This window comes from Scylla paramamosain, chromosome 15 (genome assembly GCF_035594125.1).
Source record: "Scylla paramamosain isolate STU-SP2022 chromosome 15, ASM3559412v1, whole genome shotgun sequence".
NCBI lineage: Eukaryota > Metazoa > Arthropoda > Malacostraca > Decapoda > Portunidae > Scylla > Scylla paramamosain.
The window spans coordinates 15448512-15465790 of NC_087165.1; the positions used below are offsets into that span (position 1 = coordinate 15448512).

The 17279-nt window shown below is 42.1% G+C and overlaps 2 protein-coding genes across 3 annotated transcripts in view; one reads left to right on the top strand and one right to left on the bottom strand.

The window, feature by feature from the left end:
• LOC135107516 (neuropeptide-like protein 31) overlaps window positions 1-13703 on the top strand; it is a 35662-nt gene extending 21959 nt beyond the window's left edge. For both annotated transcript variants that reach the window (XM_064017479.1, XM_064017480.1), the window contains exons 2-4: window positions 11775-11927; window positions 12305-12557; window positions 13585-13703. In XM_064017479.1, the coding sequence (XP_063873549.1) occupies window positions 11916-11927; window positions 12305-12557; window positions 13585-13589 (270 nt within the window). In that variant the 5' untranslated portion in view covers window positions 11775-11915 and the 3' untranslated portion in view covers window positions 13590-13703. The remainder of the gene's footprint in view (window positions 1-11774; window positions 11928-12304; window positions 12558-13584) is intronic.
• LOC135107515 (keratin-associated protein 19-2-like) lies at window positions 5673-6859 on the bottom strand. The gene is made up of 3 exons (XM_064017478.1): window positions 6718-6859; window positions 6061-6340; window positions 5673-5779 (listed from the first exon to the last, which is right to left on the bottom strand). The coding sequence occupies exons 1-3, from the start codon at window positions 6784-6786 to the stop codon at window positions 5775-5777; spliced, it is 354 nt and encodes a 117-aa protein (XP_063873548.1). The 5' UTR covers window positions 6787-6859; the 3' UTR covers window positions 5673-5774.
• Window positions 13704-17279: the final 3576 nt, after the last annotated feature.

A 17279-nucleotide genomic window follows, 5' to 3' on the forward strand; every position in this document is an offset into this window, starting at 1 on the left:
TTTACTGTTTGTGTGGTGGGTAAACCCCGCCTCCATTCCCCTCCCGACGCGTGCTGGTGGTGCTGTTTCTTTTGCTTTCGGCTGGGAGGAATATCCGTGCCTGCTTTTGCCTGAATACCGGTGCCTGCCGCTCGTTAGGTGTAAGGGAACTGGACCTGGTATGTTTATTACGTTTGACACTAAAAAAAAAAAAAAAAAAAAAAAAATCGCCGGAGGGTTAGTGACAGCAGGAATTGCATAGGAAGAACAGATACCAGGGCACAAGTTAGTCTATAACGAGAATGTCTGCTGAAATCACGCACTGCTACTAGGGAGCTATTCGTGGGATGACGGGATTGAATAGAATAGAGCAGGGATTCTCAGCCTTTTGCAAGCTGGGCCCCCACAAAGCTGGTTCAGTGCAGTTGGAACCCCCTTCCCCACTCCTTCCTGCGCCACCCACTCAACCTATTCCTCAACTATGCCACCAAAGATAGATAGAATCAGATCGATAGATAGATAGATAGATAGATAAACTGATAGCCCTTGGCTAGGCATAACAGCTGCATCTCCTTTGTGCTAAAAGCCAGTGAATCCGTGATTTTCCGTGATTTTTTTTCCCTCCTGTCCTGTGCTCGCCACCTCTCCCCTCCCCGGAAAGTGTCCGTGCTCCCCCGATTGAGAACCACTGGAATAGAGCAAGGCTTATCTATGTACGTGGCGTCCCCCTTTAGCATCGCGAGAAATATTTGAGGTTGTGAATATTTCTGAATATGAGACCATGCTAACCTCTTAGCATCTCAGACATATCAATAGTCAATGGCAAATGCTTCTTTTCATATGGAGATGTGCATGTGTCTGGCAAGCAGTGAGGAGGGCTATCAATATTTGGGCGTAATGATTAGTATTTATAGATCCACATCACTCCTCACCGCACTCACAGCAAGCCAGGCAAATGCTTAACTGGATCTGAAATAGCTGGTAAAAACTTTACAGAACATTGACACAGAAATAGAATGAAAAAAAAAAAGCAAGTGCTAGAAGGTTTTGTAAAGACCTGATAAAGTTTAAGGAAATCATGGAGAAAGAATGGAGCTCGGTAGTGAAATAAAATGTAAGGAAAAGTATGTAGTATTTGGAAAGTAAAGTGAACAAGAAACACGGTAATACAAGTGTCGTTAAGGGCGTTGTTAGGTGCGCCGCTGGACACCCCACAACGCAGGCGGAGGAGGGGAGGCGGCCGATTTTTTCTTTTACTTTTTCAGTTTTTTTTTTTCTCTATTTTTTATTAGGAGTTTTTATCGGACATTTCCCCGCTGAGGTCCATTTGGTGCAGCGGCCATTACCTGTACAGCACTGGAGCCATTCCAATTGTAGAACACTAACGCTGTACACTACTGTATGTTTTTTTTGCCGGTATGTAGAAAAGTAAGAGCACTTGATTACACTTGTATATGGAAGGGAAATTAACGTAACTGCTCATCCAAAAGGTCCATTTGGTGAGTTTTTGGAGCTCACTCTGAAAGCTGGTGCAAAATCTACGACTGAATATTTTCTAGGGGACTTCGCTCCCCTACAAATTGTAGAAAAATGGAGAGAGAGAGAGAGAGAGAGAGAGAGAGAGAGAGAGAGAGAGAGAGAGAGAGAGAGAGAGAGAGAGAGAGAGAGAGAGAGAGAAATTCATTTTGCTGCTAGCTTAACAACTATTCAATTTTAATTTCAACTTTTCTTTATCTTCAGTTTCTCTGCTCCTCTGCAAAGCCACTTTTCCTGCTGAATGCCAACGAACTGCCTTTAGTAGCTATTCTTCACTCGTTGCAGTTCATACATAATAAATAGACACAAAATGTAAGCAAAATGTAAACTCGTGTTCAAAACAGCACATAAAAATTTGCAAAAGTTGAAATGCACTATTCAGGGAAAAAGTACATATTCTTTTCGTTTACATTTTGTCCTCGTCCTGGAGAAACACATCGGACATGCTGCTTCGAGTTTTTTTACTTATTCATTTATTCATTTATATTTTATAGATTCTTTTCGTTCACTTCAAAAGCAAACCAAGAGCACTCCTCTGTAAAAAATGTCACTAAGTTATGACTCTTGTTTTTGTTTGTATTTTGTTAGTCAGGTATCCAAGACTATGTGTTCGACGGTGAACTGTTAAGGCCCGAGTGTAGAGGGAGAGTGCCATGGAAGGGAAGGCGTGGCTTACTATGCTGTAGGGATCTCGGCAAAGCAAAACATGACACTTGTATTTTTATTTATACTACATGTGCTTTAAATTCTCTCTCTCTCTCTCTCTCTCTCTCTCTCTCTCTCTCTCTCTCTCTCTCTCTCTCTCTCTCTCTCTCTCTCTCTCTCTCTCTCTCTCTCTCTCTCTGTGTTCGCCTCGTGGCCAATATCTCCGCCACGTTGCTGCAGAATCAGTCATGTGACACGGTATACATCTCAAGGGAACAAGCATGTCAGGAATGCCTTGATGTAGACTTTTTTTTTTTTTTTTGTCTTTTCTAGACATCCTTCTGGCACGCCCAACAAAACGTTCCTGCTACCTTGGGTCGGACAACCCCCGAGCACTGGTTGAGGAAGCGTGACAAGCGACTTGCCACCACTCCTCCACCCACATCCCACTCCTCCCCATTCCCTCACCGTCCTGTCCTTTCACATGCACGCACCACGCATCTACCCAAGTCCCGTCTTTCTCTCTCTCTCTCTCTCTCTCTCTCTCTCTCTCTCTCTCTCTCTCTCTCTCTCCCGGGTTGTCTTGAGGAAGAAGTACCTCATGATGTAGTGTTTTGCCAAAATTCGTGCTGCCAAACCTGATGAGATGAATTCCTGTCACCCACCCTCTCTCTCTCTCTCTCTCTCTCTCTCTCTCTCTCTCTCTCTCTCTCTCTCTCTCTCTCTCTCTCTCTCTCTCTCTCTCCTTCTCTTGTGCTTGGTGATACGAATTTAAACTTTTCTTTTTCTGGATTTGCTCCAAGAATTTTTCCATCCGCCTAGACAGGTACACGCTGGGGAGTGGGGAAAGTCTTTGTCGCCTCTCGTGTGGTGTTACAGGAAAAAACTGGCTCACAAACACGCGTGGCGGTCGCTTTTTCAAGGCGAATCACTGACATGGGGTGCTTTGTTGTGACTGCTCATGTCTGCAGGTAGTGAGCAGCAGACTTGAGCGATGCAAAATAGTCCATACGAGAGGAGACTGAAGCTTATATATATTTACATTCCTTAAAAAGGCGTGGGTTAAGAAGGGGTCTGCTAGAGATCTTTAAATAGTATAGAGATATAAGAAGGTTGATATAAGTAAAATCCTTAGGTTCAGTAATCAAGATAGGACAAGAAGTAATGGGTTAAAACGTAATAGATTTAAAAAAGAGATAGGACGGCATTGGTTCTCTACTACAGTGGCAGATGAGTAGAATATACTCAGCAATCAGGTTGTTATTGGGGAGCTATAAGAGAAGAGAAGATATATTAATAAATGAAGATGACAGACGGAAATAAGTAGGTGTATTTCATGAAAGGACTGCCACTTTTAGGCCTGACAGCTCCTTGCAGTTTTCCTTGCTTTCTTAAGTTTTCAACCGCTACATATCGATGGTCTGCAGTTTAATTCAGTGTTTCTCTCTCTCTCTCTCTCTCTCTCTCTCTCTCTCTCTCTCTCTCTCTCTCTCTCTCTCTCTCTCTCTCTCTCTCTCTCCCCAGCGTTAGTTTATTAGCACAATGAACACTTTTGCATTCATTCTTTCATTCGCTCATCCTGTATGTCATTGTGAACTTAATTTTTTACTTCGTTTCCTCATTTCTGAACTTCCGTTATGACGACTTTACGTGTTTTTACTCACAGCCGTAAACCGCAAAGCATAATGCCACTGGAAACTTTATTTGGACGAAATGAGAATAATTTATACTTATCTTTATTTTATGTGTCAGGAACACTTTGTTCTATGTTATCTGTCACCAGCAGTCATAGTAATTTGCCACCTGAGGACACTCAAATATATTCACACTTCCTGTGACTGATGCTCTCATTCGCTCATTGGTCAAGGTCTTATTTCGAAACATGGACCAACTGTTGCTCTATTCCTATGAAACCCTTATTTATTTTTAAGGTATCAGACAATCCAAATAAAATTATTCTGGTATTTTACAATGAAGATTTTTTTTTAAAGGAATACAACAAATTTGCCTTTTGTTTTAAAACCAGACAGGAATGCGTGGGCCAATCAGCGAGGGAGAGCATCAGACAGTGGCAGAGTTACCATGTTTACGTGTCCCCAACGTGTAACAAAATTAGTGTGACAGTTGGTGAAACAGGGTATTGTGATATAGTTTTGTGCTGTGTTGTGTTCTCCCTTCGTTTGGTGTAGGATTGCTGGCAATATTCTCAAAGGAATATAGAATGACGTAGGGATACATGACCCAAAGCTGGTTCAGTTTCGTTGATTTCTATTTCATTCGACGCTAACAATTAAACGTTGCGAGATGAAAGGAAATAATGGAATATAGAATATGGTAATTCTATTTTCAACTAACTTTTGATAAGAATAATAAGTAATAGTGTCTGTTAACACATAACTGATTATTGTGTCGTTAAATGAATGGTTTGCAGGCTTACTTCCCTTCTTTTTTCGCAACAGGAACTTAGGTCTAAGACTCGCTATTTTCTCTCATCAGCACTTTTCAAAACCCTCAGAGATAATTAGTCTGATTGTTATAGGTGTTTTTATTTTTCGTTGATACCACAGAATCTTTATCAAACTATCAATACATTCAAGAAAACAACCATGGAAAATTTTCCACTTCAGCGTGTTAAAAAAACAGTCCAGATAAGACACCGAAACATCTGAAAATATGAACCGAACTGTCATGGTTCTCTGAAAAGCGGCGATGAAGTTTGTATCCTGCTGACACTCGCCTTCGTGGTGAAGGCTATGGTAGAAGGCAGGGAGGACCTAAGTAAGGTGTGCTCAGTCCGGCCATACTCGTCCTTCGATCATGTTACCAGTTACAGTCACTAAAGCTGCCAGATGTCAAGCCCTCCACGTAGCAGTACAGTGGCGGGCTCTTCTGGAGGGGGCGTGCACAAGTGCTGTTGTTGTTATCGTTGTTGTTGTTGTTGTTGTTGTTGTTGTTGTTGTTGTTGTTGTATCTTATTATTGTTATTATTATTATTATTATTATTATTATTATTATTATTATTATTATTATTATTATTATTATTATTATTGTTATTATTATAGTCATCATCATAACGGGTATCTTCAAGGAGCTACGAACAATGGCATCCTTCTAAAGAATACATTTGACTTGCACAGATGGAGCCTGCTTAGGGACAGTTCTATTTCTCAGACTCTGGACAAATAGCACTAAAAGATATTACTTTCTGGGCAGCCATTACTCTTGGGCCGATTCTGATCTTGGTACAGTAAAGCTAATCTTTGTGCTTTGTATTTATGCCCGTTTGCTCTGAACTTTTCTTGGAAGAGGGAACAAAATTATGACCATGATGACAGTCCTACTGACGATGATGACTCTCTCTCTCTCTCTCTCTCTCTCTCTCTCTCTCTCTCTCTCTCTCTCTCTCTCTCTCTCTCTCATGTGAAAAATAAAGGTATAAAGTTCTTTCAGTTATGTTGTCAGTCATGTTGGAACTCCCAAACAAAAATGGTAGGTTTAGAAATAAGGGAATATTTGACCATTGAATTTTATTCCTAAAAGGAGCTTTTAATGATCACGACTGATTCTGACGCAACTGAAACCATTTTTCTTCTTTTCCTCAAGATGAGATGAAGTTAACCTGCAAAAGGAAAGGTAGTAATTAGTTATAATGTAATGCATTCACGAGATGAACAATTTAGGTGTTGTTTTTTGTAGTTCTTAAGGTGTAGTGCAGCAGTGGGGAATGAAAAAAATGTTGATGATGAAGCATTCAGCAGTAAAGTATCTGTAGGCAGTGAGGCGAAGGTGGAGATAAGTTTGGGGCCGTGCACTTTTGTCAGAACATCAAGACTGTAGATTGAAAGCAACACGGTGTGTCTGAATTAGAGAAAATCAAGCTTCGGCCACACTATTACTTACCATAATACCCATATCCACCGTGTCCATAACCGTAGCCGCCGTAGCCGCCGTAGCCATAGCCGCCATACCCTCCATGACCGAATCCACCGAAGCCTCCGAAGCCTCCAAAGCCACCAAGACCGCCGTAGCCCCCATAACCTCCGTATCCACCAAAGCTGCCGAGTCCGCCATAACCAAGGTATCCAGGGTCTGCCTTGGCCTCAGGCTCAGGCTCAGGCTTAGGGCTGGGGGCAGGCTTGGCGGCGGCCAGCACCACCAGCACGGACAGCACGAAGAACATCTGCAGCACAATTGGCTTTTGGTAAGTTTGTCAGGAAACCCGTCCAGTGTGTGGCCGACAAAACCTGACGTTTGCCAGATTTCGGAGGCGTAAGATGGGGAGAGTGGGGGAGGGGGTGCGTGGAATAATAACTGATGGGTCGAAATAGTGCTTGTGCGCTTATCGTGATTCACGTACATGTTTGTTAATCTCTGTCTGTTACAAAAAATAAGTTATATTTCGTTGTTTAAGTATTTTCATCAAAGTATTTTCATCACATTAAAGAAAGAAGAGTGATGGGCTGTGGTGAACGTGCCGCCTACGCGGTGAGTGTGAGCAGGTGCGACGGTGATGAGGTGCGCGGTGATAACAATGGTGAGTGAGCGAGTGATGCTTACAGTCTTGCTCATGATGTTTAGTGATGGAGACTTGAGAGTTGGTCTGACTCTCTCTCCGAGGCACAGCATTATATACCAGCGTGGCGGTGCAGGGTGTGGCCTGTCCCTGTTCTGAGACGAGCCGTGGCTGGCCTTGTATGTAGTCAGCAGCACGTGAGAGCAGTCATGCGACTTGTTTTGCTACATGGATTTAGGATGGGATTTCACAAATATAAGCAGTAAAGGCAGAGTTGTCCTGCATCGCTTAGTTTTAGGTGGCGTGGTGGTTGACGTATGCTGAGCAGGACCAACTTGCTGCGGTGCCTGTTCGTGTCCTGCATGGAGAATTCGCCATGACAGGTATACGAGTAGCTGCCTACCGGAAAGTATTGTACCGTATTTCACTTTACTTAGATCTAATTTTCAATCTTTGGAACACCACCTCTCCTCTACTAAACATCATTTTCTTTCCCTCACTGAAAAGCAGGTGTCTGAGGCAAATGACAGTAGTCCCTTCTCTATTCCCTCCTACCTTCTCTATCCTCATTTTCAATCCAAAGCTGGATGTTGCGTCTATTTGTGCAACGACCTAACTTGTGCCCACGCTCTTGAGTCTTCCGAATTTTCTACCTTCAAGCTACGACTAATCACCCTCAATCTAAACCATGAATTTCTCATACCACTGTTCCAGCACCATGCAGCCTCTTTGAAATCTAGCGGTATTATATCCATGAGTTCTGCTTCAATACCCGCTCCTGTTATCCTCTATACTGTCATCCTCCACCCCTGCATGAAGCAAATTTTCTTTACATCAAAGACATCACGTACAATGCAAATCAGAGTGGGCTCAAATATTATTTTGTTTTATCAGTTTTAATTCCTTTCATCAGCTGACTTTATTGTCTCACGTGTTGCCACTTGTCTTGTTGTCTTGCAAATAACACCTGTTTCCACGGTGGCTGCTCTCACGAACTCACTCACTGTATCTCCTAATCTCCTTTTGCGATTCCGCTGCACAAGACTTCTGAGTCTCACGCCTCAGTCTCAGCCATATTCTTCCCGTGCAAAATATTAACCAATACCCTCGTGGTTTCTTCTTTATTGTTAGACTCTGAAGTAATCCGCTTCCTTTATCTATATTTTCTGATAAAATTAGAAGGGAGTGTGGTGTTAATGTGGTTGCTAACTAAAAAACTTTAACTAGTCTTTCGGAGGACAGTATTTGTCAGGATTTTATGAAAGATACACATTTATTGCGGAGATTTTACCTTGCTTCCATCCATGAAGGTGTTTAGTGGTAAAGCTGGGAGGAAAGTAAGACTTTATGTTAGGAATCACCCGAGTGATTTAGAGTAAAGAGAGCTTGCTGTGTGTCCGGGATCATGTCAACGTCGTTTTGTGGCTCCGGTCAAAGGTCGCGTTAGGTTCTGGTCAGAGTGTCCTGAATAACTCTGCACCGCCGCGCTGGTAAAGCTTGGCAAAGGTCACCTACAAGAGGGCCCACAAACTATAGTTCCAGGGTGTTCCTTGAAGGATTTTTGCAGCACAGAGTGTGTAAGTGGAAACGCGTCACTTGCTTGGTGAGCCCCAAGGCATTGGATGAGGTGCGTTCGGTCTGCCTGTGACACGACCTCGTCCATAACGCATTTTTTCTTTCAGGCGTTATGACCCAGTAACGTGTGTAAACAGCTTCGGGGTATTGAACAACGGGTGTGGTGCTTTTGATTTTTTTCCTCTTTTTTTTTTTTTCTATTTCTTATAAGTTATTTCATGTTAGTGTGCGTGTTCGTGAGAAGCAGTGGGTTGTTACGGCGTCGTTGTCCTCGGATTTATTCGCAGCATTGTGTTTCATGTGTTGCGTAACGAAGAAATACAAAAGCAAACTTTAAGCATTCAGGAAAATACTAAATTCTGTCTGCTATATGTTCCGTGGCAACTTGTTTTGCAATAACACAGTATGAATATCACAAAGCACACAAAGACATGGAAAAAAACACACACGTGCACACCCACCCACACATCCACACCCACACCCACTCACACACACACACACACACACACACACACACACACACACACACACACACACTCACAGATGGAGGCTCAGCACAAGGGCATTGTCTGGCGCACATCGAGGAAGCCTGTTTGTTGGAGTTCCCCTCGCACAACGCTACACAACAGGATATAGTCAAAAGTTATCGCCTCACTGTCTCCACTCTCCACAGGCCGGCGGGATGGTGCATCTCTTGCTATTATCCACTTCTATTTTTGTGGATATTACTCCTTGAAACTTGAAAATTAGATGATATAACTTTTTACGCTTTCATCCGTATGTTTCTTGCTGTATAAAAGAAAATTGTTTATTATCTTCATGAATCTCTGGTATACAAGTACACTCTTTCTTCCTCTATACTTTTTTCCACCTTGCTACATGTTACATTAGCACACGAAAAGAGTATGGAGATAAGTTAGGGACTAAATTGACCTTTGCCTTTTTTACCCCGTTTTCATTTTTCAGCGGCTTATAACAGATGTGTTTTTTTTCTTTGTCAACTTTGTTTTTGTAGCTCGTGGCATGTCTCCTCTGTTTTAACACACACACACACACACACACACACACACACACACACACACACAAAGACATGGAAAAAAAAAAAAACACGTGCACACCCACCCACACATCCACACCCACACCCACTCACACACACACACACACACACACACACACACACACACACACACACACACACACACACACACACACACACACACACACATCCCACCACCACCACCACCACCACCACCACCACCACGACCACCGCCTCAGCACCGTCAAACAAAGAATGGATTTCTCGCCGCTTTACCTGCACCTTTATCGAGTCATGAATACCTGGGTACGAGAAGAGTACCAACAGCACGAGAACACCATGAGCACATATGATAGAATCCTCAATAAATAATGATCAAAAGAAGATGATGATAACCAGAAACTATCACCATGTTGACTAATTTTTTTTCTGACATCTGGACAACACCTATTTCTTGTATTGGACCCACATAAAAATTCACTCATGGTCAGAAGGTGGGTAATCTGCTTCACTTATTTCTGTGTCTTAAGTTTTCCGTCTTATATCCTCTGATCTGCTGATGATCCTACAGATATGGTAGATTATGCATTCTTAGCAGATTAGAGAAGGTTTAAGGTTTAGGGGAACTCTAAACACAGAAAGGAGTATGTTATGTTACTCGATTTGTGGCCATGACTGTACGTGCCTGTCGGTGCTGTGCCTTTATGTCTCCCATGGCGCTTAATTATGACCCCGTTGATGCGGTGGCTTAATCACTCAGTCAATCAACTCTCGGGTCCCCTTCCGCTGCAGGCCACACACACCTAGGGGCGTCACCCAGTAATTAAATCACATTCCACTCTATTATAGATCGTTGATAAAATGTAAAGGAATAAAATGGTCAGATATTCGGTATAAGGTGAATGGAGAGACGGTCGTCAGATTAGTACAGAGCTCTGCGGCAGCGAAACAATTGCCACGCCTTGGCCACATCAGGCGACTTGTGGTCAGTGGCGGAGGGAGGGGGAGCTGGATCTTGCTGCCCGCCGCCATGACTGTCTACATTTGCATGGCCCTGGCAAACAATACGATCCATGATACTCAACGTCCAAAAAAGAAAAGAAAAATAAGGTCGCCTGAGCAATACAACCCAAGACAGAAAAGACAATGAATGAATGTGCCAAAATAAACCACAAAACTTAATGAAGAAAGAAAATGCCTTTCACTCTCCCATGTTGTGGTTTCTTCACAAAAAAAGGAGTTCAGAGAAGACAAAAACCATAAGTTTACTGAAATATCTCTTTAGATCGTCTATCGTAACAGCCGCGTCTCGACTAACTTGTCTCCCACGTGACTCAGTGATTTTTTTTTTCTTTATGTAGGAGGGATACCTGCCAAGGGTAACAAAAGTGCAATAGAAAATAGGCCGACTGAGGTGCCGGTCCCAGAATAGAGTCGAAAGTTGTAGTCAAAGATAAGTGTCAGGATAAGTGTCTTAAAACCTTCCTCTTGAAAAAGTTTGTCATAGGAAGGTTGAAATACAGAAGCAGGCAGGGAGTTCCAGAGTTTACCAGAGAAAGGGATGAAGAACTGAGAATACTGGTTAATTCTTACATTAGGGAGATGGACAGGATAGGAGTGAGAGAAAGAAGAAAGTCTTGTGCACCGAGGCCGCGAGAGGAGGGGAGGCATGCAGTTAGCAAGATCAGAAGAGCAGTTAGCATGAAAATAGCGGTAGAAGTTAGCAAGAGATGCAACATTGCAGCGATGAGAAAGAGGCTGAAGACAGTCAGTTAGAGGAGAGGAGTTGACAAGACGAAAAGCTTTTGATTCCACCCTGTCTGAAAGACCAATGTGAGTGGAATTCCCCCATACATGTGAAGCATACTTCATACATGGACGAAGGCCCCTGTACAGAGTTAGCAGCTGGGGTGGGAGAAAAACTGGCGGAGACGACTCAGAACACCTAACTTCATAGAAGCTGTTTTAGCTAGAGATGGGATGTGAAGTTTCCAGTTTAGATTTTAAGTAAAGGACAGACCGAGGATGTTCAGTGTAGAAGAGTGGGACAGTTGAGTGTCATTGAAGAAGAGGAGATAATTGTCTGGAATGTTGTGTTGAGTTGATGGATGAAGGAATTGAGTTTTTGAGGCATTGAACAATACTAAGTTTGCTCTGCCCCAATCAGAAATTTTAGAGAAATCCGAAGTCAGGCGTTCTATGGCTTCCCTGCGTGAACTGTTTACTTCCTGAAGGGTTGGACGTCTACGAAAAGATATAAAAAAGTGCAAGTTGGTATCATCAGCGTAGGAGTGGATAGGACAAGAAGTTTGGTTTAGAAGATCATTGATGAATTATAGGAAGAGAGTGGGTGACAGGACAGAACCCTGTTAATAAATTCAGATGTTTGAATAGAGCGTGGCTGTTTTAATTCTTACAAGAATGTATACTTATACGTACTTACATTAGCCTTGAAACCTTCAAGAGTAACGTCCCAAGCACCACCTTCAGGTGCCTCTGACCCGCCACCCAAGGCCAGCGACAAGGAAGGTGTCACATTGTTCTCTGGGCGGCCACGCCTCGCGCCGCGGTGGTATATAAACTGGAACTGTGCAGACAGCTTCAGATCACTCGTCTCCAACACGCATCACCATGAGCAAGGCTGTAAGTGGCAGACACTCCTCTCACAGCTGTCTTACTTGAACACACACAGTGCTATCAGAATTTTTCTTAGCCAAATTAGATAAAAAAAAAAAAAAAAAAAAATGAGAACAATTTGGTTCTTTATAAATGAGAGAGAAGATAAATTAAGAGACTAAGGAAAGCATAGATATGTAGATTGTTGAACAGATACACTGTCAGTACATGGAACTATTCTCTAGCCACTCCCATTCTTCATGTGTTGCTCCTTGAGTCCATTAATTTTCTACTAAATATACTTTATCTTTATTTCTTTTTAACATGCGGATAATTCCCAAGCCCTTCGAGTTCCTCTCCTCTCTATCTTGAAAGACGCCTACTGACGAAACCTTGTGCTGCAGGTGTTCCTCGTGCTGTCAGTGCTGGTGGCCCTGGCCGCCGCCATGCCTGCCCCTGAGCCTGAGCCAGAAGCCAAGGCAGATCCCGGATACCTGGGTTACGGTGGCTATGGCGGCTATGGAGGCTATGGCGGCTATGGTGGCTATGGAGGCTACGGCGGTTATGGTGGTTTTGGAGGTTTCGGTGGCTTCGGAGGTTATGGAGGCTATGGCGGATATGGCGGATACGGCGGCTATGGCGGACATGGGTATTACGGTGAGTAATGAAGGCAGTTTTGAAACTAAAGTTGCCTCTTCTTAAGCTCTAATATATCTGCATATTATTTATTTATTTATTTGTTTATTTATTCATTTGTCTATTTATCTATTTCATTATTTGTTTATTTATAGTAGTCACCAAGAGTTTCTTCTTTCTTGTCATTTTTGGAGGTCTCGGACACTTGATTCCCATTTACATAGATAGGAGAGAGAGAGAGAGAGAGAGAGAGAGAGGTGTTTATAAGTAAACCTAAGCTTACTCTTTTCACCTTTCCTCCTCCTCCTCCTCCTCCTCCTCCTCCTCCTCCTCCTCCTCCTCCTCTTCCTCTTTATCATCATAGTTGCCGAATAAAAACCTCCCTGAGGCTTATCTGAGTCAAAACACTACGCCAGTCTCTCTTCTAATTCCTGCTCACAAACTTCCCGTCTCAAGTCTCCTCCTGTCAGATCTCCCTCCTGGTTTACGTATTCCTCAGCTTGGAGTCGAGCCAGTCAGTCTTTCCCTCCATATGTTGTTTGCTCCTCTCGCCTATCTCTCCTCTCTCTTATCAGTAGCCATGTTTAATCCTCCTCATATTTGTTCAGTTATTTATGTCTGTTTTTTTTTCTCTCGTGCTAATACAAATATTAATAATTTCTTGACACCTCGGCTTATTTTCAGCTGGTACATTTATTTCTCACAACTGTTAGTCAGAAATATTAATAGTTACCGGTTATAATTGCTTCGTTTTTAAAATGTTGGATTAGAATTTTTGGAGCCATGTCAGTTTTTCATTTCGTGTTGATAGTTTTAAAAAAATTTGGGAGATGTGTTCATTCAGGTAGATGTATTAATCTACAACAAAAATTTTATCTTTTATGCTCATAGCGTTTCGATGTTCATTAGCCCCGGTTTGAATTTTTGTGCCTTTAGTTCATCCAGACAGCAGCGTGGCTCCAGAGTGACAGCCTCTGGTCTGTTCCTGTCGTGACTTGAGTGTATCACAGGCAAATGAATATTATCGATACTGATTTCCCATTTGCAGGTTAAATCGAGTGTCCAGCGGCGAATTGTGGAAGAGAGGGTTCCCATTCGACTTAAAATTTGACGGTTATCTTTCGGTGAATGCTTTCACAAATAAATTTTTGAAAACTTAAAGAAAAATACTATAAATATCCTATACATATTTCATGGCACTTTTAGCCATCAGTTCTTGACGAGGAATAGTGTGTGTGTGTGTGTGTGTGTGTGTGTGTGTGTGTGTGTGTCAGAGAGAGAGAGAGAGAGAGAGAGAGAGAGAGAGAGAGAGAGAGAGAGAGAGAGAGAGAGAGAGAGAGAGAAGAGAGAGAGAGAATGGGTGAGTGACTGTAATGCATTGAGTTCACTCTTTTGTTTCATATCTGTAAGCGGTTGCAGGCTTGCAGCGAATATTTGGTGCCCATACAGCAGCTGTCCGTCAACGCGGTCGGTTCAGAAGCAACTCGGTAAGCTGACCACCGTCCTGAGGCACCACAGACACGTTGTCGTGGCTGAAAGCGGCCGTGAAAAAATAAAAAAATAAAAATAAATAAAAAATAAATAAATAGAAATAAATGAATAAATAAAAATAAATAAAATAAAATAATAAAATAAATAATTAAATAAATAGATAAAATGAAATAGATAAATAAATAAAATAAATAATATATGAGGTTCTGACAGCTAGCAACCAATTTGTTGAGGTTCTTTATACAACATTTTCTTTTTAAGCATGACGTTACATTTTCAAGATGTACTGAAAGTTGTCATAACTGGTGCTGGGAATGTGGACAGTCAGGTGCAGCTTAAGTGAGAGTGACTTATCAGTGTACGAAAAAGAAGTTTGCTTCTGGACTGATTGAATTTGGCTTCTAACCATGTCAACTTTTTTTTTTTTTTTTTTTTTTATGAATCTGTAAGAAGTGTGGTCTCTGCGGTTTATTTGAGAAAGTGGTGGGCAACTTAACCTGACCAGTGGTGGTGCAGTGCAAGTCACGGGATGCGGCGAGGCGGAAAAAAAGTTAAGGAACGTAATAATATTCCATCTTGTTACATTTGTACATGCCTCCTTCACACTACACACACACACACACACACACACACACACACACACACACACAGACACACACAAAGGACTCTGATCAAAGCGCACTGCTTGAACCTCCCCCTCACAAGGATGGTTGGCCTCGGTTGGATGACTCTCACAGCTTACAGGAATATTCTAGACACTCTGGATGGACGTCTTGGGAACCTTCGCTGCCCGCCAGGACTCTGAAACAGTGGTAGGCGTCACAGCTCCAGCGGGTACCATATTCTCCGTATGGCGGCTCAGGACTGGGTGCAGGCTTGGGGAGGTTAGAAGCAGCATTTACACCTGCGCCTTAAGTCGTAAGAACATAAGAAATATAAGAAAATAAGGAAAACTAAAGGAATCCATCAGGACTACACGTGGCAATCCCTGTGTGTCACTATCGGCAGGTGTGGCGTGAAGGTTCAGCATGATGTGAATGAAATTTTTGAGGGGAGAGGACTAAAGAATATACAAGCTTTACTTATATTTCTTTCTTCCATAATGAACTGCAATAATTCTGGTTCTGCCTTTAGAAAAATGCCTGACGAGAAAATAACTGGCCATCGATAATAAACTCAGTAACATCAGGTTCAGCGTCTTGTGTCCGCTTCCCACACTTGCCAGGGCTTGTGGTTCATGACTCATAATAAAACTGATCCTGTGAGTGTATGATTGTGTTACCCGGCCTCATAGCGTCACCCTTATCATCATCATCGCGACCAACACCCTCCTCCTCCTCCTCCTCCTCCTCCTCCTCCTCCTCTTCACCATCATTATCTTCTTCATCATTATCCTCTTCATCATCCTTTATGAATGATTTTCTTGACCATGTGTAATTTCAGTGGTGTTCCATTTAGCACATTGTGTTGTGACAGACTCACTATTCTACATTTATTACTGCATCGAGCAACTTTGTTCACCCATGATATATTGTTCACCCATGATATATCGTCATCCATTAGTCTAGTAAAACGTGCTTTTTCATGGACATCTGGACAGAGATAAGGCAAATAAGGTGGAAAGTGTGGCTGGATAACTGAAGATGAAGCTAGCACACTGTATTTATTACGTTTTGATTGCTCGTCTTTTTCAGAGTGTTTATTCGCATTGGTCTCTCCCTACCGTCCTGCCCTCACAAAACACTGATTTCCTCCGAGGTTTTCCCACGTAAGTACTGCACCTATGATCACGTGCCTTGCCTTCATCTGAATAATGAGTGTTTCTGAATGCCTCTAGACTGTTCTCTGATTCTTACCTTTTGATGACATATTTTTATCATTGACCTCGTATGTTCTGTATTGTTTCGTTGTAAAATGATTTCCTTTCAGCTTCGCTTATCTCGGTTCTACATGTGTGTTTCTATCACATACACAAATTTTCTGCTTTGGTAACAAGTGATACTTCTGGTATGATGATGGGTGTCAGACTTCTCTATTATGACGTGTGTGACAGGAACACAACTTCTATAAGCAATGATTAAACCATATTTTCTGTGCATATTCCTATGCAAGTTGTGAATCACCATGCAGCATAGGATGCAGCACCAGGTGATAGCACGCGTCACACAAAGGTGAATGTGAGCTATATTTCGTTGGCTTTGTTATTTTGATATGTTAACAGCAACTGTTTGCAATGACTTTGATTTTTACCCTCATCGTCATCAAACTAATCTTTCTGATTGCAATAAATATGTATTTTTCTAATGATGCTTTTAAATAATTGAAATAATTTAAATAATCTAAATAATGCTTGTTACATAAAAAGTTGGGAAAGCTTTTATATTCAGAGTTGTCCTAGAAAAAATGTTGGTTACTTGCTCTCTCTCTCTCTCTCTCTCTCTCTCTCTCTCTCTCTCTCTCTCTCTCTCTCTCTCTCTCTCTCTCTCTCTCTCTCTCTCTCTCTTTTGCATTGTTTCAGGAACACAATGCCAAACTGAGGTGTAGATAATGAGTAACATACGTAAAAGGTGAATTAAATAAGAAAAATAAAAGATTTGCTTTAGAAAAGTCTTTCGTTGCCGTCATCATGTCTCACCATGCCTGAAAATATCCTCTGGCATAATACATTTAACATCTCTCGTGAATAATGGAAGAGCGATATTTGCATTAAAAGGTCAGATGCTATTTTGATAATTTATGAACTGCAGTATAAAACTGAGAAGTATAAACATGAAAAGTAGGAAATTTTGTGTGTAGATAACTTCTTGATGTTAAGAGAGCACACATCAGCCATCAGATGAAGACTGCTGTTTGAGGCCATTACTGCAACTTATCTTGCTGCTTCATCTTATCCCTTTCCCACGCGGTCTTGTTCAGAGACCTCGCATTGCGGAAGCTGCGGCGTCTTTTTGCCAGAGGCTCAGGTAAACGTGGCTGTAATACAGACGCTAGCGACATCACGTGAGTTATTTGAATGAAAATGATAGTGGTGTTATTTCCATTAAGAACTGACTTCTTCAACTGATGCGTGAAGATTATGTAAGAACCTTCACTTGTTACCATATGACGAATCTTTTACCGTCAAACATTCAACTATTGAGACACCACCTGTTCTTCCCGTCTTTAGCCTTGGGAAAGCCTAGAGACCTCTGCACCGGGACGCGGTGATCATTATATCAACACCACACATTATAACGGGAAGAGTCCCATCCG

Excerpts from the sequence above, each read along its gene's own strand:
- LOC135107515 (XM_064017478.1), bottom strand. The coding sequence starts at position 6,786 with ATGCTGTGCCTCGGAGAGAGAGTCAGACCAACTCTCAAGTCTCCATCA. Across the intron at positions 6,341-6,717 it reads TAAACATCATGAGCAAGACT|ATGTTCTTCGTGCTGTCCGT; the intron begins GTAAGCATCACT and ends ATTGTGCTGCAG.